Raw genomic sequence first — 18,698 nt, forward strand, 5'->3', positions numbered from 1 at the left:
CTTTGCTGAGGACCCATGCCCAGCAGCCTCCAAATCCTGGAGAGCCAGCCGGGCTGTGCAGGGGGGACAGAGGCGAGACTCGGGGGCCTGGGCCCTAGTACTGCCCCCCCTCAGGCCCGGCCTTCACGCTGCCCAGCCCCCCAAGTCCAGGGGCCGCCGTGAGGAAGCCACGGGCCCTGTGTCTGGCGCTGAAGCCACGCGCGCAGCCGCTCAGCCTTCACTGCGGAGTCACAGCTGCTGGCCTTACCGAGAACCCGAGCCGGGCTGGGACCCCTTTCCCCTCCACCCCCCACCCCACCCCCACCTTCTTTACTGGCCACACAGACCCTCCCTTCCACCCTGTCTGCCTGGCTTCTCCAGGCTCCCGGCCTTTGCACCCACTGTTGCCACTCCCTAGAAAACTCCTTTCCAGATCTTCACACAACGGGGCTGGCTCCTCGCTCACATCAGGTCTAATGTCAGAGCCTCCCCCAGGCCCACCCTGGCGCCCCACCCTCCTGCACCCTGCTTTCATGCAAACCCAACACCCTCCCGTCCACCTTGCTGTGAACCCCAAGCCCCTCATCCGCATGTTCTGCAGCACATGCCTGTAACCAGCGAGAGTGCTGGACCTCCAGTACTGTCCGTCTTCCCTGATCTGTGAGGCCCAGTTAAGAGATTAGCGACAATAACTAATCATAAAATAGAACAATTACGACAATGGGCAGTAATAAAAGTTATTTAAAACTTGGGAATTGTTTTTATCTGGAATTTTCCATTTCATACTTTTGCACTGTGGTGGAGCGAGGCTGTGGAGGAGAGCTCTGGCAGGCGGGACGGCAGGGCCGGTGCTGGGAGCGGCCCCACCCTCCCCCCAGCACTGCCCACTTTCTGCCACTGAAACAAACACCTGACAAAAACAGCAGGCGTCTATTTTGGCTCCCAGTCTGGCCTGTAGGTTTGGCTGGTGACGGATCATCACGGTAGGTGTGTGGCAAAGCAAATCATCTCCCCTCACAACAGGGGAAGGGACAGGAGCTGACCCTGCGGTCCCTGCCAGGACACTGCCCAATGACCTGAAAACCTCCCATTAAGCCCCGCCCCCTGGCCCGGTCCACCAGCTCCTAACAGTCCTGGGCTGGAGGCCAAGCCTTCCACTTGTGCCTCTGGGGGACATTCTAGGCCCACACCCCGTAGCACCCCCGCTGTCCCCAGGAACAGTGCTGGGGGCTGAGTACACTGGAGTGTGTGTGTGTGTGGGGGGGGGGGTGACACACGGTCTCATAAAACCAGAGGCAGAGGAAGTGATAGCGCTGTGTCCGTGCTGGCAAGGCCTGGTGTACAGCCGTGACTAGGAAAAGGTGGCCGGAGCCGTGAGCGCCTGCAAGCCCACTGCCACAGCCCACACCATGGGACCCCAGTTTGGAGGAGACTTCGGGGCTGGCGAAGCCTGAACTCCAAGGCCTCCCCCCAAACCCTGGGGGGTTCTGGGCTCTCTCTCCTGAGAAGCCTGGGCTCAGGTTATCTGAGCGGCCTTGCAGGCAGCAGGCCGTGGGAGGGGCTCCTGGGCACGCATTATCCACACCCTGCCATGCCCAGAGTGGGAGCAGGGGGCAGCATGGACTCCTGATCACCCACAGGCCCTCTGGACTTGAATCCCCCCTGCAGGCTGCTCCGACTCGGGAAGGTGGTGGTTTACAAGAGGCACTCCCATGAGCCCACTGGGCCCTGATTTATCTCCCTACAGGGACTGCGGCTCCCTGCGGCCTGGGCTGTGGGGGAGACCTTCTTAATTAGCTTAATGCCACTGTGGGCAGCCATGCATTTGCGTTTACGCAGACAGGGACGGCGGAGGTGACTGTGACCCCATCTGCTGATGGGGATCTCCTCCGCCTGATGCCTAGACACTTAATGAAGCAGGCCCTGAGCTGCGTGCGTTACAGTGCTCCTCTGTTCCCTCTGCCCCGCGTACAGAGTCCCCACTGAGGGCAGGACCGTGCAGCAAGAGCCGTGTGCAAATCACGCCGGTGACTGTGTCCCCCGTGATTGGGGACACAGCTGAGCACCGGGCTCTGAACCCCAGTCCCACCACCGGCTGACCAGCCAGAGCCCCAGGCCAACCGTTCCCTTCCCAGGTCCCTGACTCGTCTGCCTACCACAGCATTTCCACAGCGTATGTACAGGGGGAAGGAGGAGAAAGAAGAGAGCAGCCGGCCGGAGCTCTGCGCCTGCGCACAGCAATGTTCGTGACTGCGTCCATGGGACACACAGGCCCCGCATTCACAGCTGCTGGTCAGGATGGGACTCTTCCTGCCGGGGATATTTTCTTGGGCCACGCACTGACTGGAGAGCTTGGTTCACTGTCGGCCCCCGACCTAGTTCCTCGGTTCTGGAGTCTGAACTCAGGACCTTGAATAGGGAAGGCTGGCGCTCTACCACTTGAGTCACACTCCCAGCCCTGTTTTTAGCCTCACTTTTTGTCAGGGCTGAGGCTTTTCCTGCCTCCGTCTTCTCAAGTAGCTGGGATTATAGGTGTACACAACCACACTGAGAGTGTCCACGGATTCTTAACTATTTAGTCACGTTTCACGAGTGGTCAGGTGACAGCATGAAGCCTTTGCTGTCCAGGTCAGTGTCCCAGGGTCAAGTCACACTCAGTGTTCCCACTCAAGCCCCTCCCCCAGGAGCCTCACACTCCCAGCCTGGGTGGCAGCCAGGGTGACAGGGCGGTGAAAGACCTCCTGAGCCTCCGTGCGCGTTGTGCGTGTCCTGTATAATCACCCCGCCCCCCGTGTGCCAACAGGGGGACCTGGCAGGCCACAGCCTGGCCTGACACGGGACGTCCCTCCCGAGCGGGGGTACTGCTCTTGGAAATGGAGACAGTTGTGCCCCCTGGGGGTGGTGAAAGGCTTTCCGTGGCCAGGAGCGGCTGGGGCAGGCCTGGCCCAGCCATGCCCATGCCCCTTGGCTCCCTCCTCCCACGCTCAATGTAAGCCTCACTTGTCCGTGCCTTCTCTACACCAGGGCCTGGCAGAGTCCACGGGGTCAGCACTAGAAGGGAGATGTGTGGGGCCGACTGCAAATGACAACACAAGGCCTCTTTTCACAAGTTTCGCATTTCGATAGCCGGTCACCCCAGCTGTTCAGCAAGTGGAGCTCTGAGAGCGACTGCAGTTCAAAGCCAGCCCAGGCAGTAAACGCCATGAGGCTTTGTTCTCCAACTGGCCAGCAAAAAGCTACAAGTGGAGCTAGGGCTTAAGTGGTAGAGTGCCAGCTTTGAGCAAAAAATGCTCAGGGACAGCGCTGAGGCCCTGAGTTCAGCCCCAATGCCAGCGTGCGTGCGCACGAGCACACTCACGCACGCGCACACACACAATTTCCAAACATTGTGAGAAGATGGGGATAAAGCACCACAGATCCTCCCAGACTTGGGCCCAACATGGCGGCTTCCACACAGAGCCCGTCCCACACACCCGGAAGGCAACCCCCGCCCGCCCGCCCAGCCCCAGCCCCAGCCCTGCAACATGGACACAGGTAAGCGGGGCTCTGAAAGGTGCCCACCACACCCAGAATCATCCCAACCCTAGTTGGCCTCCCGTCTCCCACGCTGCCCCATCCTCAGCCTTCATTTTCCTGACCTAGAGAGGCGGCTATGGTTTATTTGTGTGTTTCCAATCATGGCTCCCAGCGGCTCCCACGGACGTCCTGCCTGAGGAAAACACGGTTTTCTCACTCAGCCTCTGATTTCCTTAGGGCGCCACAGCGTGCAGGCCCTGGGCCGCAAGGACAGTGGGGTGACTTCTCCCGTTTTATTTTTTCCACCGCGTCATGGGGAACCACCAGACGCGCTTTGCTTTTCATCCGAGCGGAGTGGGGGCTCCCGATGGCCTCATCTGTGCCTGTGCATCCCATTCTAACCATTACCTGACCGGGCTGTGCGAGCGGCGTCAACACCACGGAACAGCCTTCATCTTCCAACTGGACAGTGACGCCCCCGCGGCCCGCGGTCCACTCGGGCCTGTCCAGCCTGCGTGTGTCGTCTGTCTGCAGCCCTGACTTTGCTGTCCCAGCTTCTCGTGCACGGAGTGACACTCTGGTGCGGAGGGCGGCTGCCTGGGGTGCACGGAGGCGGAAGCGGGGTGCGGTGTGAGGTTGGGATGGAGGAGTTTTTGCTTCACATAACGTCCAGCGCCATCCTTCCCCAGCACACCGCCTGTCTCTGCTGCCACAAACCAGGCGGCTCTGTACCTCTGCGCTCTCTTTTCTTGCTCTGCTTGCTTATCTTTGCACCAGTGCCACTCTGTCTCCATTCCCAGTACATCCGCTGAAATCGACAAATCATGACTGGCTAAGCAGCTCCTCTGCTGTTGCACACTTAGGCTGTTTCCAGTGTTTTATTGTTACGACTTGCGTCATACTAAGTTGTGGTCGTAAAGAAGCAATCTTAGTTGAGACTTACGACGTGACAGGCTCTAAGTGCTTCGCTTATTAATTCATTTAAGCTGCGCAGCAGCCCTGTGGGAGAGGAGCTCCTCTGAAATGTGAGGAACTCCAGGCACAGAGAGGCTAAGGTCTTTGCCTTGGGTCACACAGTGACTACAGGGTGAAGCTGGGCCTTGAACCAAGGCAGGCTGTGGAAGCTGCACTTCTATCCCCACACCTTATAAAGGGAGCACCCTGGAGGTAATGATGCCCACCTTGAATTAATGAAGTGGCTTGATGGACCTGAAGCCCAGGGACCCGTTCCGCTCCACCCCCCTCAGTGCGGGACCTTGGGAAAGTCAGCATGGCATGCGGGGACCAGCACGGTGCCCACTGGCTCCAGGGGTGATCCCTGACACCCCCACCCTCCCGAGAGCAAGGCTGGAGCTGAAGAGGCCTTCCCAAATGGGGAAACTGAGGCCTGAGGCTCAGAGACCCCCAGAACTTGCCTCCCACAGCCACTCTGTCCTCGTGGATCCAAAGCTGAGCGCTCTGTGATCAGCTCGCAGGGTGGGGACTCAGCCAGAACCCCAACCCAGGCGTGGGCGGCGCCCCCTCCCCCCGTGGGCGTGACCACGCTGCCCACATGGCCCCAGTGCCCTGGCTCCTCCACCACCCCAAGGTCCTCCTGGACTGCTCCCCAGCTCCCGGCCCACAGCCTCCCGGCACGGGGAGGAGCCACGTCGAGGCCACAGGTCAGAAACATTTCCTGGTTCCCTAGAGCCTGTCTGTCCCCTGCTGGCCTTTTCTGCGAACTCTGGGGCGGTGAACCCCTTTCTCCTGAACCTCTGTCCTCCATCTAAATGTGCTGGCAGCTCTGGGGGTGGCGGGTGCTGTCCGCTGGGTGATCAATGTGAATAATAAACGCTTAGAGTTAATAAGCTCCAGTTAACTTCTCGGCTGTGGTGACTAATGGGCTTCCTCCAGTCCATAACTCAGGCTGTCTGTCGGCAGCGCCTGCTGCGAGCGAGCTGGCTGGGCCGCCGCCTTATTTATGTCTAGGCACCCGGCCCTGCGGGGGACCAGCCGTGTGGTCTCTGGCTAGCGTGGCTTCTGGAAGACAAGGGCTGGGGAGGTTTCTGCTGCCTCAACTTGCTTGTCTATCAGTGAAGTTTACAACCAGCACCGCTGCCAGCCTGGGATGGAGTGATGGATTTAAAAGGAGGGACGGCTGGGGAGAGCCGGCCACTTCTGTTCACAAATGTGTGGGAAGCTGAGTGGGAGAAGCAGCAGCTGTCCCAAGGGCCTCCCAGAGCCTGGCCCCTCCAAGGCTGACCCTGGGGCCCGCAGCGCTGCCTCCCTGTGGGGGAGTCTGGAATTGCAGCGGCTCAGGCTGCCCTCGCCCCTCTGGAGCAGAACCCGGTCCAGACCTTCCATGGCCATTTGGGCACGCCCACCTCCCAGCCCCTGGCCCAGAGGAGACATCACTAATCAATCACAGCACTCTTAGCTGTGGTGCCCAGAAATGAACTCAGAATCCATGTCTGCAAAACACCCCTGTGACAGTCTACAACTGCTCAGAGTTGGTATGGGGGGGGATCCTGGGGACTGCACCCCAGACCCTTGACCAGGACTGGGAAACCCTGGAGAGACAGACGCTTCTGGAACTGTCATTCACTGGACAGGTGGAATGCAGCGTGGAAAGGGAGTGGATTCCCGCTAGTGGGAGGGTGAGAAGGGGTGTGAGCACCCTGGTGTCCCCCGAGAGGCCCAGACAGGGTGGGTCTGGAGAAAGCTGCTCCCCAGCCGCTGGGAGAGGAAAACCTCCCATCCCCGTCCTTGGGCTGATTCCTGCCTTTGTGTCTAATGATTCATGACGGGCAGATCGCCACAGGAACTGCTTAAAAACGACTTTTAAGAAAAAGCACTTACAGGCAGGCATGGTGGCTCATACTTACCGTCCCGGCTAACTTGGAGGCGGCAGCGAAGAGGACTGTGGTTCAAGGTCAGCCTAGGTGAAAGTTAGGGAGATCCCAAGCTAGCAAGCCAGGTAGGGTGGTGTGAAGCTGTAATCTCAGCTACCGGCTACTAGAGATAAAGGGATGAGGTCCTGGCCTGAGGCTGGGCCCCACACAAAAAGCCATGGGGTCCGATAAGAGGGAGACTAAAGGCAAAAAGAGGCGCAGGGAGTGTGGAGGAAGACTTTAGAGCCTGACTCCCGTGGTAAAGAGCCTGCATAACAAATGTACTGTTCAAATACTAGTGCTGCCAGAAATGAGCACTTACTACTGGACATATAAAAGTCCGTGCAGAGATGACCTAGACTAAATGGCCCACAATTCACTGACCTGCTGCCTTAAGGATCCACATTTTGTGCATTCTTATCTTTTCAACACGCATCATGTGCATACCACTTTTGGTGTCTATAGATAGTGTTCCAGGGTTACTTACCCAAAGTGGAATTTCAGGATCAAAGGCTGTGTGCCTTTTCAACTTTCAGATTTCCTTCCCAACGGATGACAGCACTCCCTGCCCACCCCCACTACCGTGGTATCAAACCTGCCGCTGGATGTCATCAATATTTAATATTTTCTCCAATCTGATAGGATAGAAATGGCATTTCATTGTTCTTTTGATTTGCATTTCCACAGCTGCCGATGGAGAGGCTGGGCATCTTTTCATTTGTTTATTGGCTATCTGCATCTCTCTATGTCTGTGGAGATGCCTAATTGTATTCATTACCCATGTCTCTTTATCTTCATTCTGCATTTCTTATCAATTTTCAGGCGCTCTTGGTGGGTTGGGAATATGGGTGCACCTGTGTGCGAGGCCGGCTTGGTGGACAGAATGCCACAGGAGGAGATGTCCCTTCTAGCCCTGGGGTCTGGCGGCTGCAGAATCTTGGAGCCATGGGTTAGGCAGACCATTCAGAGGCTGGAGTGGCAGACAGGCACTGAAACAGCTAAAAGGGGCCTTGGGGCATTCAGAGAGAGAGAGAGAGAGGGCTTAAACACTCTGTGGAGTTCTGGGCAAGGCAGGCAGTTCTAGACTCCTGGAGCACAGCAAGGGGGCCAGGAAGGAGGGTCCCAGCCGAGAGTGTGGGGACATTTATCCTTAACCATTTTTTTCTAGGATTGCACCCCCCCCGACACACACACACACACACACACACACACACACACTCACACACACACACACACACACACACACACACACACACACACTCCCATCCTCTTCCCTGTTCAAAAGTGCTAGTGTAATTCCAATGCTGGGTCTTCTCCCTAGGTTAGCTCTGCCAGGCAGGAGTTTGGGTGTTTGGCTCACTCTGTATTTCCTCCACACACGTTTGCTGTTTTCTCTCCCAGTCAGCTGTAGAGATATGGGCTGAGCTATCCAGGGCAGTGAGCGCCCTGTCAGCAGAGGTGAGCAAGCAGATCCGCTTGGCTACTCTGTGGGCTCTCTGGGTGGAGGAGCCCAGTATTTGGCTGCAGTTTGACCACTGGAGTGAAGTCTGGAAGGGCCTTTGAATCCACCAGAGACCCCAGGCCTCCCAGAGCTTCGAGGGGCTGTGGGCCCGCATTCTGGAGCACTGGAGCTCTCCAACTGGGTCAGCTTCTGTGTCTGCTGGGCCCCACCCCCGGGCAGCCCTCCTCCCCCGCCAGCAGAAGGTCGTTTTGTTTTGGAAAATCAACCAGCATCACTCCAGACTGAAAATATCTCAAAATATCGAGGCGACTTCCTCCTGCTCCTGGAGGCCCCCACCCCGCCAGCCAGCCAGGCCAGGCAGGCAGAGACCCGACCTCTCCCCTGCTGTTGATTTTCAACAACAGGCGCGTCCACGCTTCCATCCATTGCTGTGGCTGGGACACAGGGAATTTCCAGTATTTTTCTTCCTGGCACACGGCCTTCAGACACCCACATTGTGTTGTCCTGACGCAGCTCCAGGCGCAGCGGGCCGCAGCCCTGGCTCCTCAGGCAGGGACAATGCCTGCAGGACTCGGCGAGCACTGCCCTCCGATGGCTTTTTCCTGTTGCTGATTGTGTCCACGTCCCAGGCCTACACAAACTGCTTTTTCCTGCGGCTAAATTTACAAGGGCCAGGCCCACCCCACCGACGGCAGAGGTGGGGAGCTGCAGCTCTGCAGCCAGAGGTCAGAGAGCTGCCAAGAAGCTGCCAGGGACCACGCGTGACCCAGTCAGCACAGACACTGACCAGGACACTGGCCAGGGCTGAAGATGCCCAGCGATCGGCGGGTGCCACGAAGGCACCTATGTGTGCAGCCGTGAGCCAGGCCGGTGGGGAGGAGCTGGTCTCAGGTACCGCAGCCTTGGCCCCTCGGTCCACGTGGGCCTGCTCTGTGGCTATGGACACAGTAGGGCTAAGTACTCTGGGCTTAACTTCCAGACCTTACAAGTCTTCTGGGCTCTCTGTGCTTGAGAAGAGGAATGAGGAAGCACTCCATCTCTGGGCCGCTAGGAGTAAGTGTAACATGCCTAGAATGTACCTGGTATAGCGCACACGGGGTCGAGATGATTACTGTTGATGTTATTTTGTGCCGGCACTGGGGCTTGAACTCGGGCCTCACACTCTGGCTTAGCAGCTTTTGCTGCTCCAGGCTGTCCCTGGAGCCTCACCTCCACATCTCCTGTTAATGCGAGAGAGTTGCACAGACGTTTCTGCCCCAGGTGGCCTTGAGTTAGGATCCTCAGAACTCAGCCTCCTGAGTGGCTAGGATGACAGGCGTGAGCCACCGGGCTGCTTTATTATGATGGAGAAACTCCCACCCCCAAACAAGAGCCTTCTCCTCCCTGTCAGGAGCAGCAGCTTTTGTGCTGTCACCCTCCGCCCACAGTCAAGCGCCTGGTATGTGCATGAAGCAGGAAGGAAAGTCGCCAGTGTTCGGGAACTTGACTTCTGCTTGGAACGGGCTGGGCTGCAGCAGGGCTGGCCTGGCCTCGTGGCTCAGCTCCCTCACCCCACGTTCCGGAAGAAGCATATCCTGTGTGTCCCCACTCACCCTGCTCCTTGTGCCCACCCGGGGGGCTTTCACTGTCTGTGTCCCGCATCAGCTGCTTGCTCCCCGGGTACTTGGGTGGCCTCTCCGCTCTCCTCATCTGTAAACCCCAGATGGTGCTGATCTCCATGACACAGAAGGGCTAAGAGGGGCGGATGGCTGGGTGTATGGGGGACCAGCCAAGCCCTGGAAGGCAGACCAGCTGCTCTGTGGGAGGGAAAGAGCATGTGCAGATGCTGGCGTGGGCACAGCGCCCCCCAGTGGACTGGGATGGGGAGGATCGGGTGGAGCAGGAAGGGGGTGGGGGCTGAGTAGCAGCCCGGTAAATGCACCAATCTAGAGGTGAACAGGATGAGGTGGAAAGCTGGAGGAAGACAGGGAGCATGGGGGTCCCTGGACCTCCTGCTTGACTTTGCAGTGGCCCCAGGGCTGCTTGGACTGTCACATCAACCAAGAAAGCAAAGTGGAGAGGAGGAGGGCCCCTCTGCTGGGAGGGACGCTCAGCTGAGTGAGGGCAGGCCTGTGGGACCCGCTCTTAGTGCAATCCGAAAACAAGAATCCACTGCAATCCCTTTGGGGTTGTAGGCGTGGCTCGGGGGTCGAATGCCAGCCAGCAAGCAAAAGTGTCAGATACTGAGTTTGAGTCCTGATCTTGGACCAAAAAAAAAGTCCGTTAGTCTGGAGACCAAGGGAGTCACAGGTGGTTCTTCTGACTGGGTGAGGCCATCCTCAGACCATCTCTGCAGACTTGGGAGGATGATGGAGGACTTCAGGACTCCTCCACTTCCTTGGCCCCTAATCTCATGTCTACAGATGAGGAAACTGAGGCTGGAAAGAGGAATGATGCCGAGGGATAGGCAGCTGGTGCTCCTCCCCTTCTCCCCACGTGGCAGTCACTTGTCCCTGCCTGGCCCAAGTTCTACGTTTCCCTGGCAACGGCGACTGACTGACCTGGGGAGCAGCCAATCCGAGTCCTTCCCGGAGACTGATGCACAGTTGCTGGGAGGCGGGGCCTCAGAGGCCCCATGAGCATCCACGCAGACCTATGGAGATGAAAACTAGGAAAGAGGGAAGACAGGTAAGTGGCGCTCACCTCGTGGCGTCTCTCCCCCACCTCCCCACCCCGCCCCGAGAAGCCCTGCAGATCCCAGACCAGCAAATACCGGATACCCGGTCCTTACCGACATGGCCACCTGTCTCTGCCTTTGCTTCCCTGGCCTCAGTCTCCCCATCCTTAAGAATTTAGGAGTTCCTCTCCCGTCGAGGTGACCTTTTAGTTCCTTTTCAGTTATTCTCATTTCCTTGAGGGGAGGGGGATTTAAACCACAGCCTCAAGCCCACCACATAACGAACATCCATCTTAGAAGGGGAGGAAGGGACTAGGGATGTGCTCCCGCCAATGTCTGGCTGGTGGGGGCGCCGAGGCACCGGGCTGCCGGGCCTGGCCAGGTGCTCTGTTCCGAGCCTCCATTTCTCCATCTGTAAAGGAAGCTGCCCGGAGGACTCCATGCCCCGCGATGGATGTTCCAGGAGACAGCTGGGAGGAGAGCAGGCCAAGGTGTGGTGGAGAGAGAGGAATGCACAGCCAGACTTAGCTTCTGACTAACTGGGGGTGTCTATCAAGTGGTTGGCTCCCTCAGCCAATGTCCTCCTCTGAAATCCTAAGGGAAAGGCCCGGCCAGGGCGTGGTGAGTATGGCGTCTGCCCCACAAATGTTCCTGGGTTGTTAGGGATTGCGAGAGCATCCATCCTAGGGCCTCTAATAACTCATCCCTAATGCAACAATCTAATTGTCTAATAACACAAGCTTTACCTCTCTCAGGAAGAGAAGAGCTGTGCAAAGGCACTGGGGTTGAGATAGAGCCAAGCATGCTTGGAAGAACAGAGAGGAGGCAGGAGAGGATGATGGGGGGGGGGTGGAAGGAGGGGTGTGGTGGGCAGAGAACAGCTGGCTGGCTTCCAGCTCCGGGCAGGTCCTGTGGCAGTGGGGTTGTCCCCGGAGCGTGGATACCTGGGTTCCATCCTGTCCACTGCAGGAAGGCTGTGGGGTCACGGGCAGACTCCTCTCACTCCTGGATTTGCTTTACCATTGAAAACAAGGTGGCGAATGCTTGAGGCAGAGGTAGACATTGGACCCGTTTCTGCAGATCAGTTCCACTCCTGCCATACACGTAGAACGAACGATTCCAGCATGCCTGTGGACTCACAGACCTGCCTGGAGGTTCTCAACTTCCTCAGCTCTTCAGGCCCCTCCCTCCTGAGATGCTAAAAGCAATCTCCCTGCCCTCGGCTTTGCCCCAAACTCTTGTCTGTAACAGCCCCTGAGTCCACTGGCATTCAGGCTTTTACAGTTCTCCCGGAAGGCAGAAATCCCTCCACAGTAAAGCTTGCTGTGGCCCAGTGTCTTCCCCAGCCGCATGCCCTGCTCCCGTACCTCAGTGCAGCCATGGGGGTGCTCTTCTCCCTGTGGCAGGCAGGGAAACTGAGGCTTGGGTGGGTGTATCCCAGGACCTGCGTTCTCAAGGTCCTGGAGCATGGCTGATTGAAGTCAGGCATGTCATCCTAAGACGTGCAATGTACCTTATTGCCTATCCCAATTCAACTCTCTGGGAAGGGGACCACACCCACCAAATGGATTTCACCGTGCATTAGGGGTACAAGCCCGCAGCTCCGCGGCAGGAGGTACTAAGAGTCTGGGGTGCACAGGCCGAGCATCCCTACTGCTGCTGCTAACCCCGTCCTCCCTCAGGACCCGCCCAAACCCCAGCTTCCAAGCCCAGTCCCTCCAAACTCACAGGACCAGCAGCCGAAGGACCCAATCTCTCTCCCACATGCCAGTTGACAGCTGGGTGACAGCTCAGGGGTCCCCAGACCTGGAAAAGTGAGTGAGCCCAGAGAAGAGGGAGGAGGGAGGGGAAGCCCACCCCCACCTCCCTGGCAGAGAAGTCATTAGGATGCAGCTGCGATTGCCTGGGCTGGCTGGGGTGGGCTTTCATTTCCTAAGGCCAGGCTCCCCGCCCCCCCCAGGAGATGGCTTACAGATAGGCAGGGATGCTGTGCTCCAGCCCAACTCCTTAACCCTTGCTGGACCTGGAGCCGGGAGGCCGCTGGCTGGCGGGCGAGCCCTGCTGGCGGGCAGGTTGGCAGCATGGGGGTCTGCAATCATTGAGTACTTCCTCCCAGGGAATGAGCCGAGTCCTTTCTCAATGTATTTAATGTGTGGAACACCCCAGGAGGCTACTCCTGTGAACATCCCATTTGTCCCATTGTGTCCCGAGTCTCAGGGCGTGGCCGGGAGGGGGAGTACCCGGACTTGAACTCAGAGCTCTGAGCTCTCTTTCTTGCTCACATCTGGCACTCTACTGATTGAACCACACCTCCAGTCTGGTTTGGCTTGCTAATTAGAAGCTCTCAGAGTTTTCCGCCTGGGGCTGGGCTGCGAACCTTGGTCCTTCAGGTCTCAGCCTCCTGAGTAGCCAGGGGTGCAGGTGTGAGCACCACCCCTGGTTTATAGGCTTTCATCGCTGCTGGGACCACCCGCCTGTGGCACCGCCTCAGCTCCCCCTGGAGATGGGAGTTGCGTGGACTTTCCTGCCCAGGCTGGCCAGGACGGCAGTCCCCCTCATTTCAGCCTTCCATGGAACCTGGGATGACAGGCACATGCCTCTGTGCCCTGCTATGGGTTGAAAAGGAATCTGAAGAACTTTTGTCTGGGCTGGCCTCAAACCAGGATCCCTGCAGTCTCAGCCTCCCACGTAGCTAGGATCATAGGCCCGAGCCAAGTACCAGGCTCCTTTTCTCTCATCTTTCAGGGAATGCATCTGAAGTATCTCTACTGACAATAGTATTCACTATAGGCTTCTGTTACATAAAATTTGCTAAGAAAGGGCATTTCTATTTTTGGTTTGCCAAGGTTTTATCTGAAGAATTTTTTTTCACCAATAAGGTATTGGACTTTTCTTCTTTAGTCCGTTAACATAAAAAATAACATTGTTTTTCTGATGTTGAACCAACTTGCATTGCTAGGAAAAACCTTACCTGACATAATGCATTATTTTAAGAAATACACCATTAGACTCAGCTCATAATTTTCTCCAGTCTTTTATCTGACTTTGAAATCTGCTAGGTTCAGAAAAACACATGTTCATCTACAGCTGGATGGATACATACATTGAGTTACATCTGTACAGCGAAATTCTGTAAACAAGTAAGACCAAATGAGCTCCACCACAGACAAGAATGAGCACAGTGAACATGAAAGGAGCCACACAGAGGGGACAGCTCAGGAATACAGCAGTTGACTGGCACCAGCAAGGTCTGAGCTTCGAGCAGCACTATCATGAGCAACAAGTAGAGGGTTGCATTTAAATAAAGCTCAAAACAGACCCAGCTATCTATGGGGAGAGTCAGGTGTGTGTGTGTGACATAATCTTGTAAACATTCATTGACGTGCATCTTGCAGTTTACCTGTCTGTCTTTATGCTACACTTTGACATAGCTTACCCTAAAAAGAACACAGGGCTGAATGCAGCTTAGTGCAAATCCTTGTCTAGTAAACTGGGAAGTATTTGCTATTTTTAGAAGCAACTGGGTTTTGGAGGGTATTGGGGGGCTGTGAATACTATCATTTCTATTTGTTAAAATTTGCAGATTTTTTTCACAGCTCTTTACTTCTTTTTGCATCACTGTTGGCTTTTCTTAAACCTAGGAATGTATCCATTTTAAGTCAGAGAGGAAATTGATATGCAACAATTCAATACAGAGCGGTGGTTTTAGGGCTGGGCTTGCTTGGTAGTAGAATACCTGCTTAGCATATGAGGGGCCTGGGTTCAATCCTCAGAGGGGAAAGTTACACCCTGGTGGTGTGCAAGTGCTGGGGACAGAGTCTGGGCCTCTTGCAGCCCAGGCAGACGCTGCTGCACCCGCCAGCACTCCCTCCCCAAGCTGCCGGTGTGGAGCGGACAGGCGGCTTCTGGGGCCCAGACTCTTCAGTCCCCAGGAGCTCAGGGGGCTCCTGCCTCTGTGGTCCAGTGGACTTTCCATTGCTGAGAGGGAGGAGCTTTGGGTGGTTAGCTGTCACAGGCTAGGCTAGGCCTGGAGGTGGCTGGCCTGATTGTCACCCGTGTGCCATCAGCTGAAGGTATGGGGAAGATCTCCTGCTTCTCATCAGTGCCTGGCTTGTGAGTGACACCTCATGTCCACCTCCTAGGCTTCCATAGAGAAGAGGGGCCCCTCTCCTTCCCAGGGAGCAATGAGGTAGTGCAAGCAGCGGCCATCCCTGGGTCTGTGAGCTCAGGGGAGGCGTCCCTGCTTACACGCAGAGCATCTGTGCACCTTTTCAGCATGGTAGCACACCGAGTAATGTCCGCTGTTCCCTTTGCACATCTCTCCCTTCTCCATCCCCCTTCCCAGAAGGCCTGTGTCCCCAGTGCACATGTCTGAAGTCACAGACACTCTGAGCACACACATACACGGAGCACAGCCAGGCACGCAGCCTCACTCAGACCCGGGCCTGCTCCGCTCTGATCCCCTGTGCCAGGCGCTGCCAGGGCCTGCGGCTTGTCTTGCAGTCCCCTTCCTGTGCTCAGAGGTCCCAGCGTGGAGGAGGAGGAGGGAGGGCGGTCCCCGAACATCAAGGCCCCGCCTGTCAAAGCATGCGTCTTGGAGAACACAGCGGGCTATTTCCTACCCATTTCTAGCACAATTATCTAATTTAAGCAAATCTCTCTGATTGATACAAAGGATAAAACTAAATCTCAAAAAGAAAAAGTCAATAGTAAAAGTATGTGTGACAGAGCGCGCACAACCCGTGACAGGTAAAATGCTCCCCAGAGGCTGCCCGGTGGTCAGGGCCTCAGCTCTCTTCTGGGACTCTGGAGTCCTCAATCCTAGAAAACATGTCTCAGGAGCCCAGAGGCTCAAGCCTGAGCCGCCGGCTGAGGGCTGGTGTGAGGCTCAGCCCTCTGAGGCTGGACAAGAAGATAGACTGTCCCAGATGGCCTGGCTGTCCCAGGTCCTGAGGTTGCAGGGAGCCTGCCAAGGGGGTGGGCTGGATTGGGGTCCCCAGAGGACCCTGCTGCCGGCTTCCTGTTGCTACGCACTCTAGCCCTGTCCGTGCTCCTCTTCTCTAGTTCTACCTCGTCTTTGCTCCCCCCGCCCCCCAGCCTGCCTTCTCTCTCCATCCCTCACCTTGACTCTGCTACTAATGTTTCTCCACCTTTCCTCTCCATCTCCCTCATCCTCCCTCCCACCAGAACACAGTCGGTCTGGGCCTCTTTCCACGGCACCTTTGCTTCTTGGGCATGAGAGTCTCAGGCTCTCTACCTACCTAACGGGAGAACACCACGTCCTCCAGGACTCAGCTGGGAACTAGGCCCTTGGGGGCCTCTGGTCTTGTAAGAGCCTACCCGCCCGGGCCTCACCCAGACCTGGAGGTACGAGAGTTTATTAGAGGAGGTGGGGCTGGGCCAGGCTGTCACTTCTTCGAGCCCTGCTTCTTGAAGGTGCTAGACTTCTTACTGCCCCTCCGCTGCTTGCTGGCAGGTTGCACCTCTATTTCAGGGGGTTTCAACCTACACAGGAAAATGGGAAGGGGCTGTGGTGGAGAGGGGCTGGGAGCCCTGGCCTGGCTGTGTGTGGGGGTAGGGGGGTGGCCTTCCCTGGCACTGATGAGGCTGGGCCTTGGGCTGCTCCAAACTGGAAGGCACCGTTGTGCATCCATGACTTTTTTTTTCCTCTTGGTCGTGGGGCTTGAACTCGGCCTGGGCGCTGTCCCTTAGCGAGCACTCTACCACTTGGGCCACAGCACTACTTCCCATTTTTAGAGTGATTCATTGGAGATAAGAGTTTCACGGACTTTCCTGCCCAGGCTGGCTTTGAATTGCGATCCTCAGATCTCAGCCTCCTGAGTAGCTAGGATGACAGGCGTGAGCCACTGACACCCGACTCGTGTCCGTGACGTTCTACCTGCCTCTCTATCTTCCTGGCAACGTGATTCTGCAGAACCTGATTCTGTTCTGCCCCTCCCCCACCATCCTGGTATGTTTCCTGCAGGGAGACAGGACTTAGTGCTAGGAGGGCGCTGGGGTCTCCACCGTTCCCAACGGCTGTGTCCTTCCACCCAGAACACTGCCAGCAGCTCTAGGTGCAGTCCTGACGTCCAAGGGCTGCAAACTGATAAAGCAGGCCCCTGTCAGAGGCTGAGCTGCACTGGGTGACAGACGTGGCCTATACAAGGTGGTCAGGGTGGATGCTTACTTGTCAGCCTGGGGCTCCTCCACCTTCTCGCCCAGGGCTGAGGAGAAGCTTCCTTCCAGATCTTCGGACATGGCTCTCTTGGCTAAGTCAGAGCTCTCCAGAATGGAGATGGAGGTGGTGACGCTGAGGAGGGGGCAGGATGGGAGGGCAGCGCTTAGAGGGTCCGAGGCCGCGCAGCCTGGGCTCCTCGCTGCCCCTTTCAGGATCCAGCTCTTCCAGTGACCGGCACCAGTGCTTCTCCTCCTGAGGGTTGTGCGGGAGGAGCTGACCGCCCTGGGGACCCCGGGGAAGGGGGAGTGCAGACGTCACTTCCCCAGCTTCTGTTAAGGTGGGGGTACACCATACAGTTGGCACTGGGCACAGGCGACGCCCACAGGGGCAGGGTCCCAAAACGAGCCAGAAAGCAGACAAGGTGGAAGAATGACATCATGCAAAGTGGGCCAGAGTTCCTAGCCCCAAGACCCTAAAATGTGACCGCATTGCAAAGGCACTGCAGGCCCAGTTAGCTGAGCCGGGAACGGAGTCAGGCTGGAACAGGGCGGGCCGCCACTCACTGATGTCAGCCTCTCAATCAGCCTCTCAAGCACCCAAGAAACCATCAGCCGAGGTGGCCACACTGAGTGACCGCAGCGGGAGAGGCCCAACCCGCACCTGGGCCTCAGATCTCCAGCCTCCACAACCAACAGATAGGAGGAGACCTTGTTCTCCAACTCCCTGTATGAGCTGCCCAGTTCCAGGAGGTTTTGAGCAGCACAGCAGATGCAGGGACAGGCCACTCGGGGACAAAGGCACCGGCAGCCCAGTGCAGTGCAGCAGGGAGGGCCTTGCTCAACAGAGACAGGCCTGGCATTTCACTTGCTGTCCGGCTGCGTGGCCATGTTCACGGAATGCCACGCTGACTCCAGTGGAGTCTGCTTAGCATGGGAAACCATCTATCAGACCATGATAGGGGCTTCAGAGACCTATCTCCAAGTTTTGGGACTTCACCGAAGTCTACCTCAGAGAATGGGGCTTTACAGAAACCTATCTCCAAGTTTTGGGACTTCACTGAAGTCTACCTCGGAGAATAGGGCTTCTAAGAGGCCTACTCCTGGAAAGGCTGGCAAACCCCTGGGAAAAATGTGTTTCTGTCTTTCTTTCCCTCATAAGAGTGCCTATTAATCTTTTACTGCTTCTACTGCTTTTTGTACTTGCTCATTGTCAATGTCCCCTTATTCAAAGCTCTTTCTTAAGAGTGTTGACGACTCCAATATCTGATGAGTGTCTTAAAAAATATGACTAACTCACCAGAGTTGAGTGCTACCCTGAAACCCCTCTTATGAAGGCTAGTAGACAAGTTATAAGTAAATATAAAAGTATTGGGGGTTTCACAAAGTCACTTCAGCAGAAGGAATTATTTGTAAGGGATTTACAAGAAGCTATAGGCTCAGCTAAAACAGAAAGAATGTATGGCAATTGCTGAGATAATTATTTAGGAGAGAGAATTTCCTGCTATTTACTAAGAGAATTGGTAGGTCTCCTTAAAGTTTACTATTAAAAAAGAGACAGGAAAGATCTTATGGGAAAGTTAAGGCCTCTATAAAAATAGGTAATGGTTAATTGGTGACAAACATCGAAACCCAAACCCATTGTATTCCTTAGAGATAAGCCGGAGACAAATGCCTATCAGGTGCCCAGCTGGTGACCACCCAAGAAAGAAGCCATGCAGCAAGATTGTGTAACCTTTTGCCCTTTCTCATGGAGACTTCTGTTATAAAAGTTTGCTATCCTCTGCATTAAATCGCACTCAGCACTCAGCATCCACTCCTAATGTGTGTGAGTTGTCTGTTTGCCATCTCCCCATCCTATTCCAGGTTCCTCCCCTAGGTATCCTCCGTCGTCCCGACAGAACCCGGTCCGCGGCAACGGAACACCTACAGTACCTGGCCTGATGAAGCTCAGCCTGTCGGGAGGGGTGTGCCAACCGCCGGGGAGATGGGGTACAGCACAGGGTCGGGGTGTTTGCACCACGTCAAAGATGGAATG

The 18,698-nt window shown here is 56.3% G+C and overlaps 1 protein-coding gene and 1 long non-coding RNA gene across 2 annotated transcripts in view; one reads left to right on the top strand and one right to left on the bottom strand.

Moving 5' to 3' along the window:
* Positions 1 to 10,392: 10,392 nt before the first annotated feature.
* On the top strand, positions 10,393 to 18,457 carry LOC138822729 (uncharacterized). Its single transcript, XR_011370610.1, has 3 exons — positions 10,393 to 10,494; positions 10,904 to 11,104; positions 18,315 to 18,457. It is a non-coding gene; the product is annotated as an uncharacterized lncRNA (long non-coding RNA).
* LOC138822728 (uncharacterized protein C3orf20 homolog) overlaps positions 15,845 to 18,698 on the bottom strand; it is a 37,203-nt gene continuing 34,349 nt past the window's right edge. The window contains exons 16-17 of the mRNA XM_070015637.1: positions 16,674 to 16,796; positions 15,845 to 15,988 (exon numbers count right to left, since the gene is read on the bottom strand). Of these exons, the coding sequence (XP_069871738.1) occupies positions 15,892 to 15,988; positions 16,674 to 16,796 (220 nt within the window). The 3' untranslated portion in view covers positions 15,845 to 15,891. The remainder of the gene's footprint in view (positions 15,989 to 16,673; positions 16,797 to 18,698) is intronic.

Source organism: Dipodomys merriami, unplaced genomic scaffold (assembly GCF_024711535.1).
Source record: "Dipodomys merriami isolate MVZ:Mamm:240054 unplaced genomic scaffold, mDipMer1.0.p SCAF_114, whole genome shotgun sequence".
Taxonomy (NCBI): Eukaryota; Metazoa; Chordata; class Mammalia; order Rodentia; family Heteromyidae; genus Dipodomys; species Dipodomys merriami.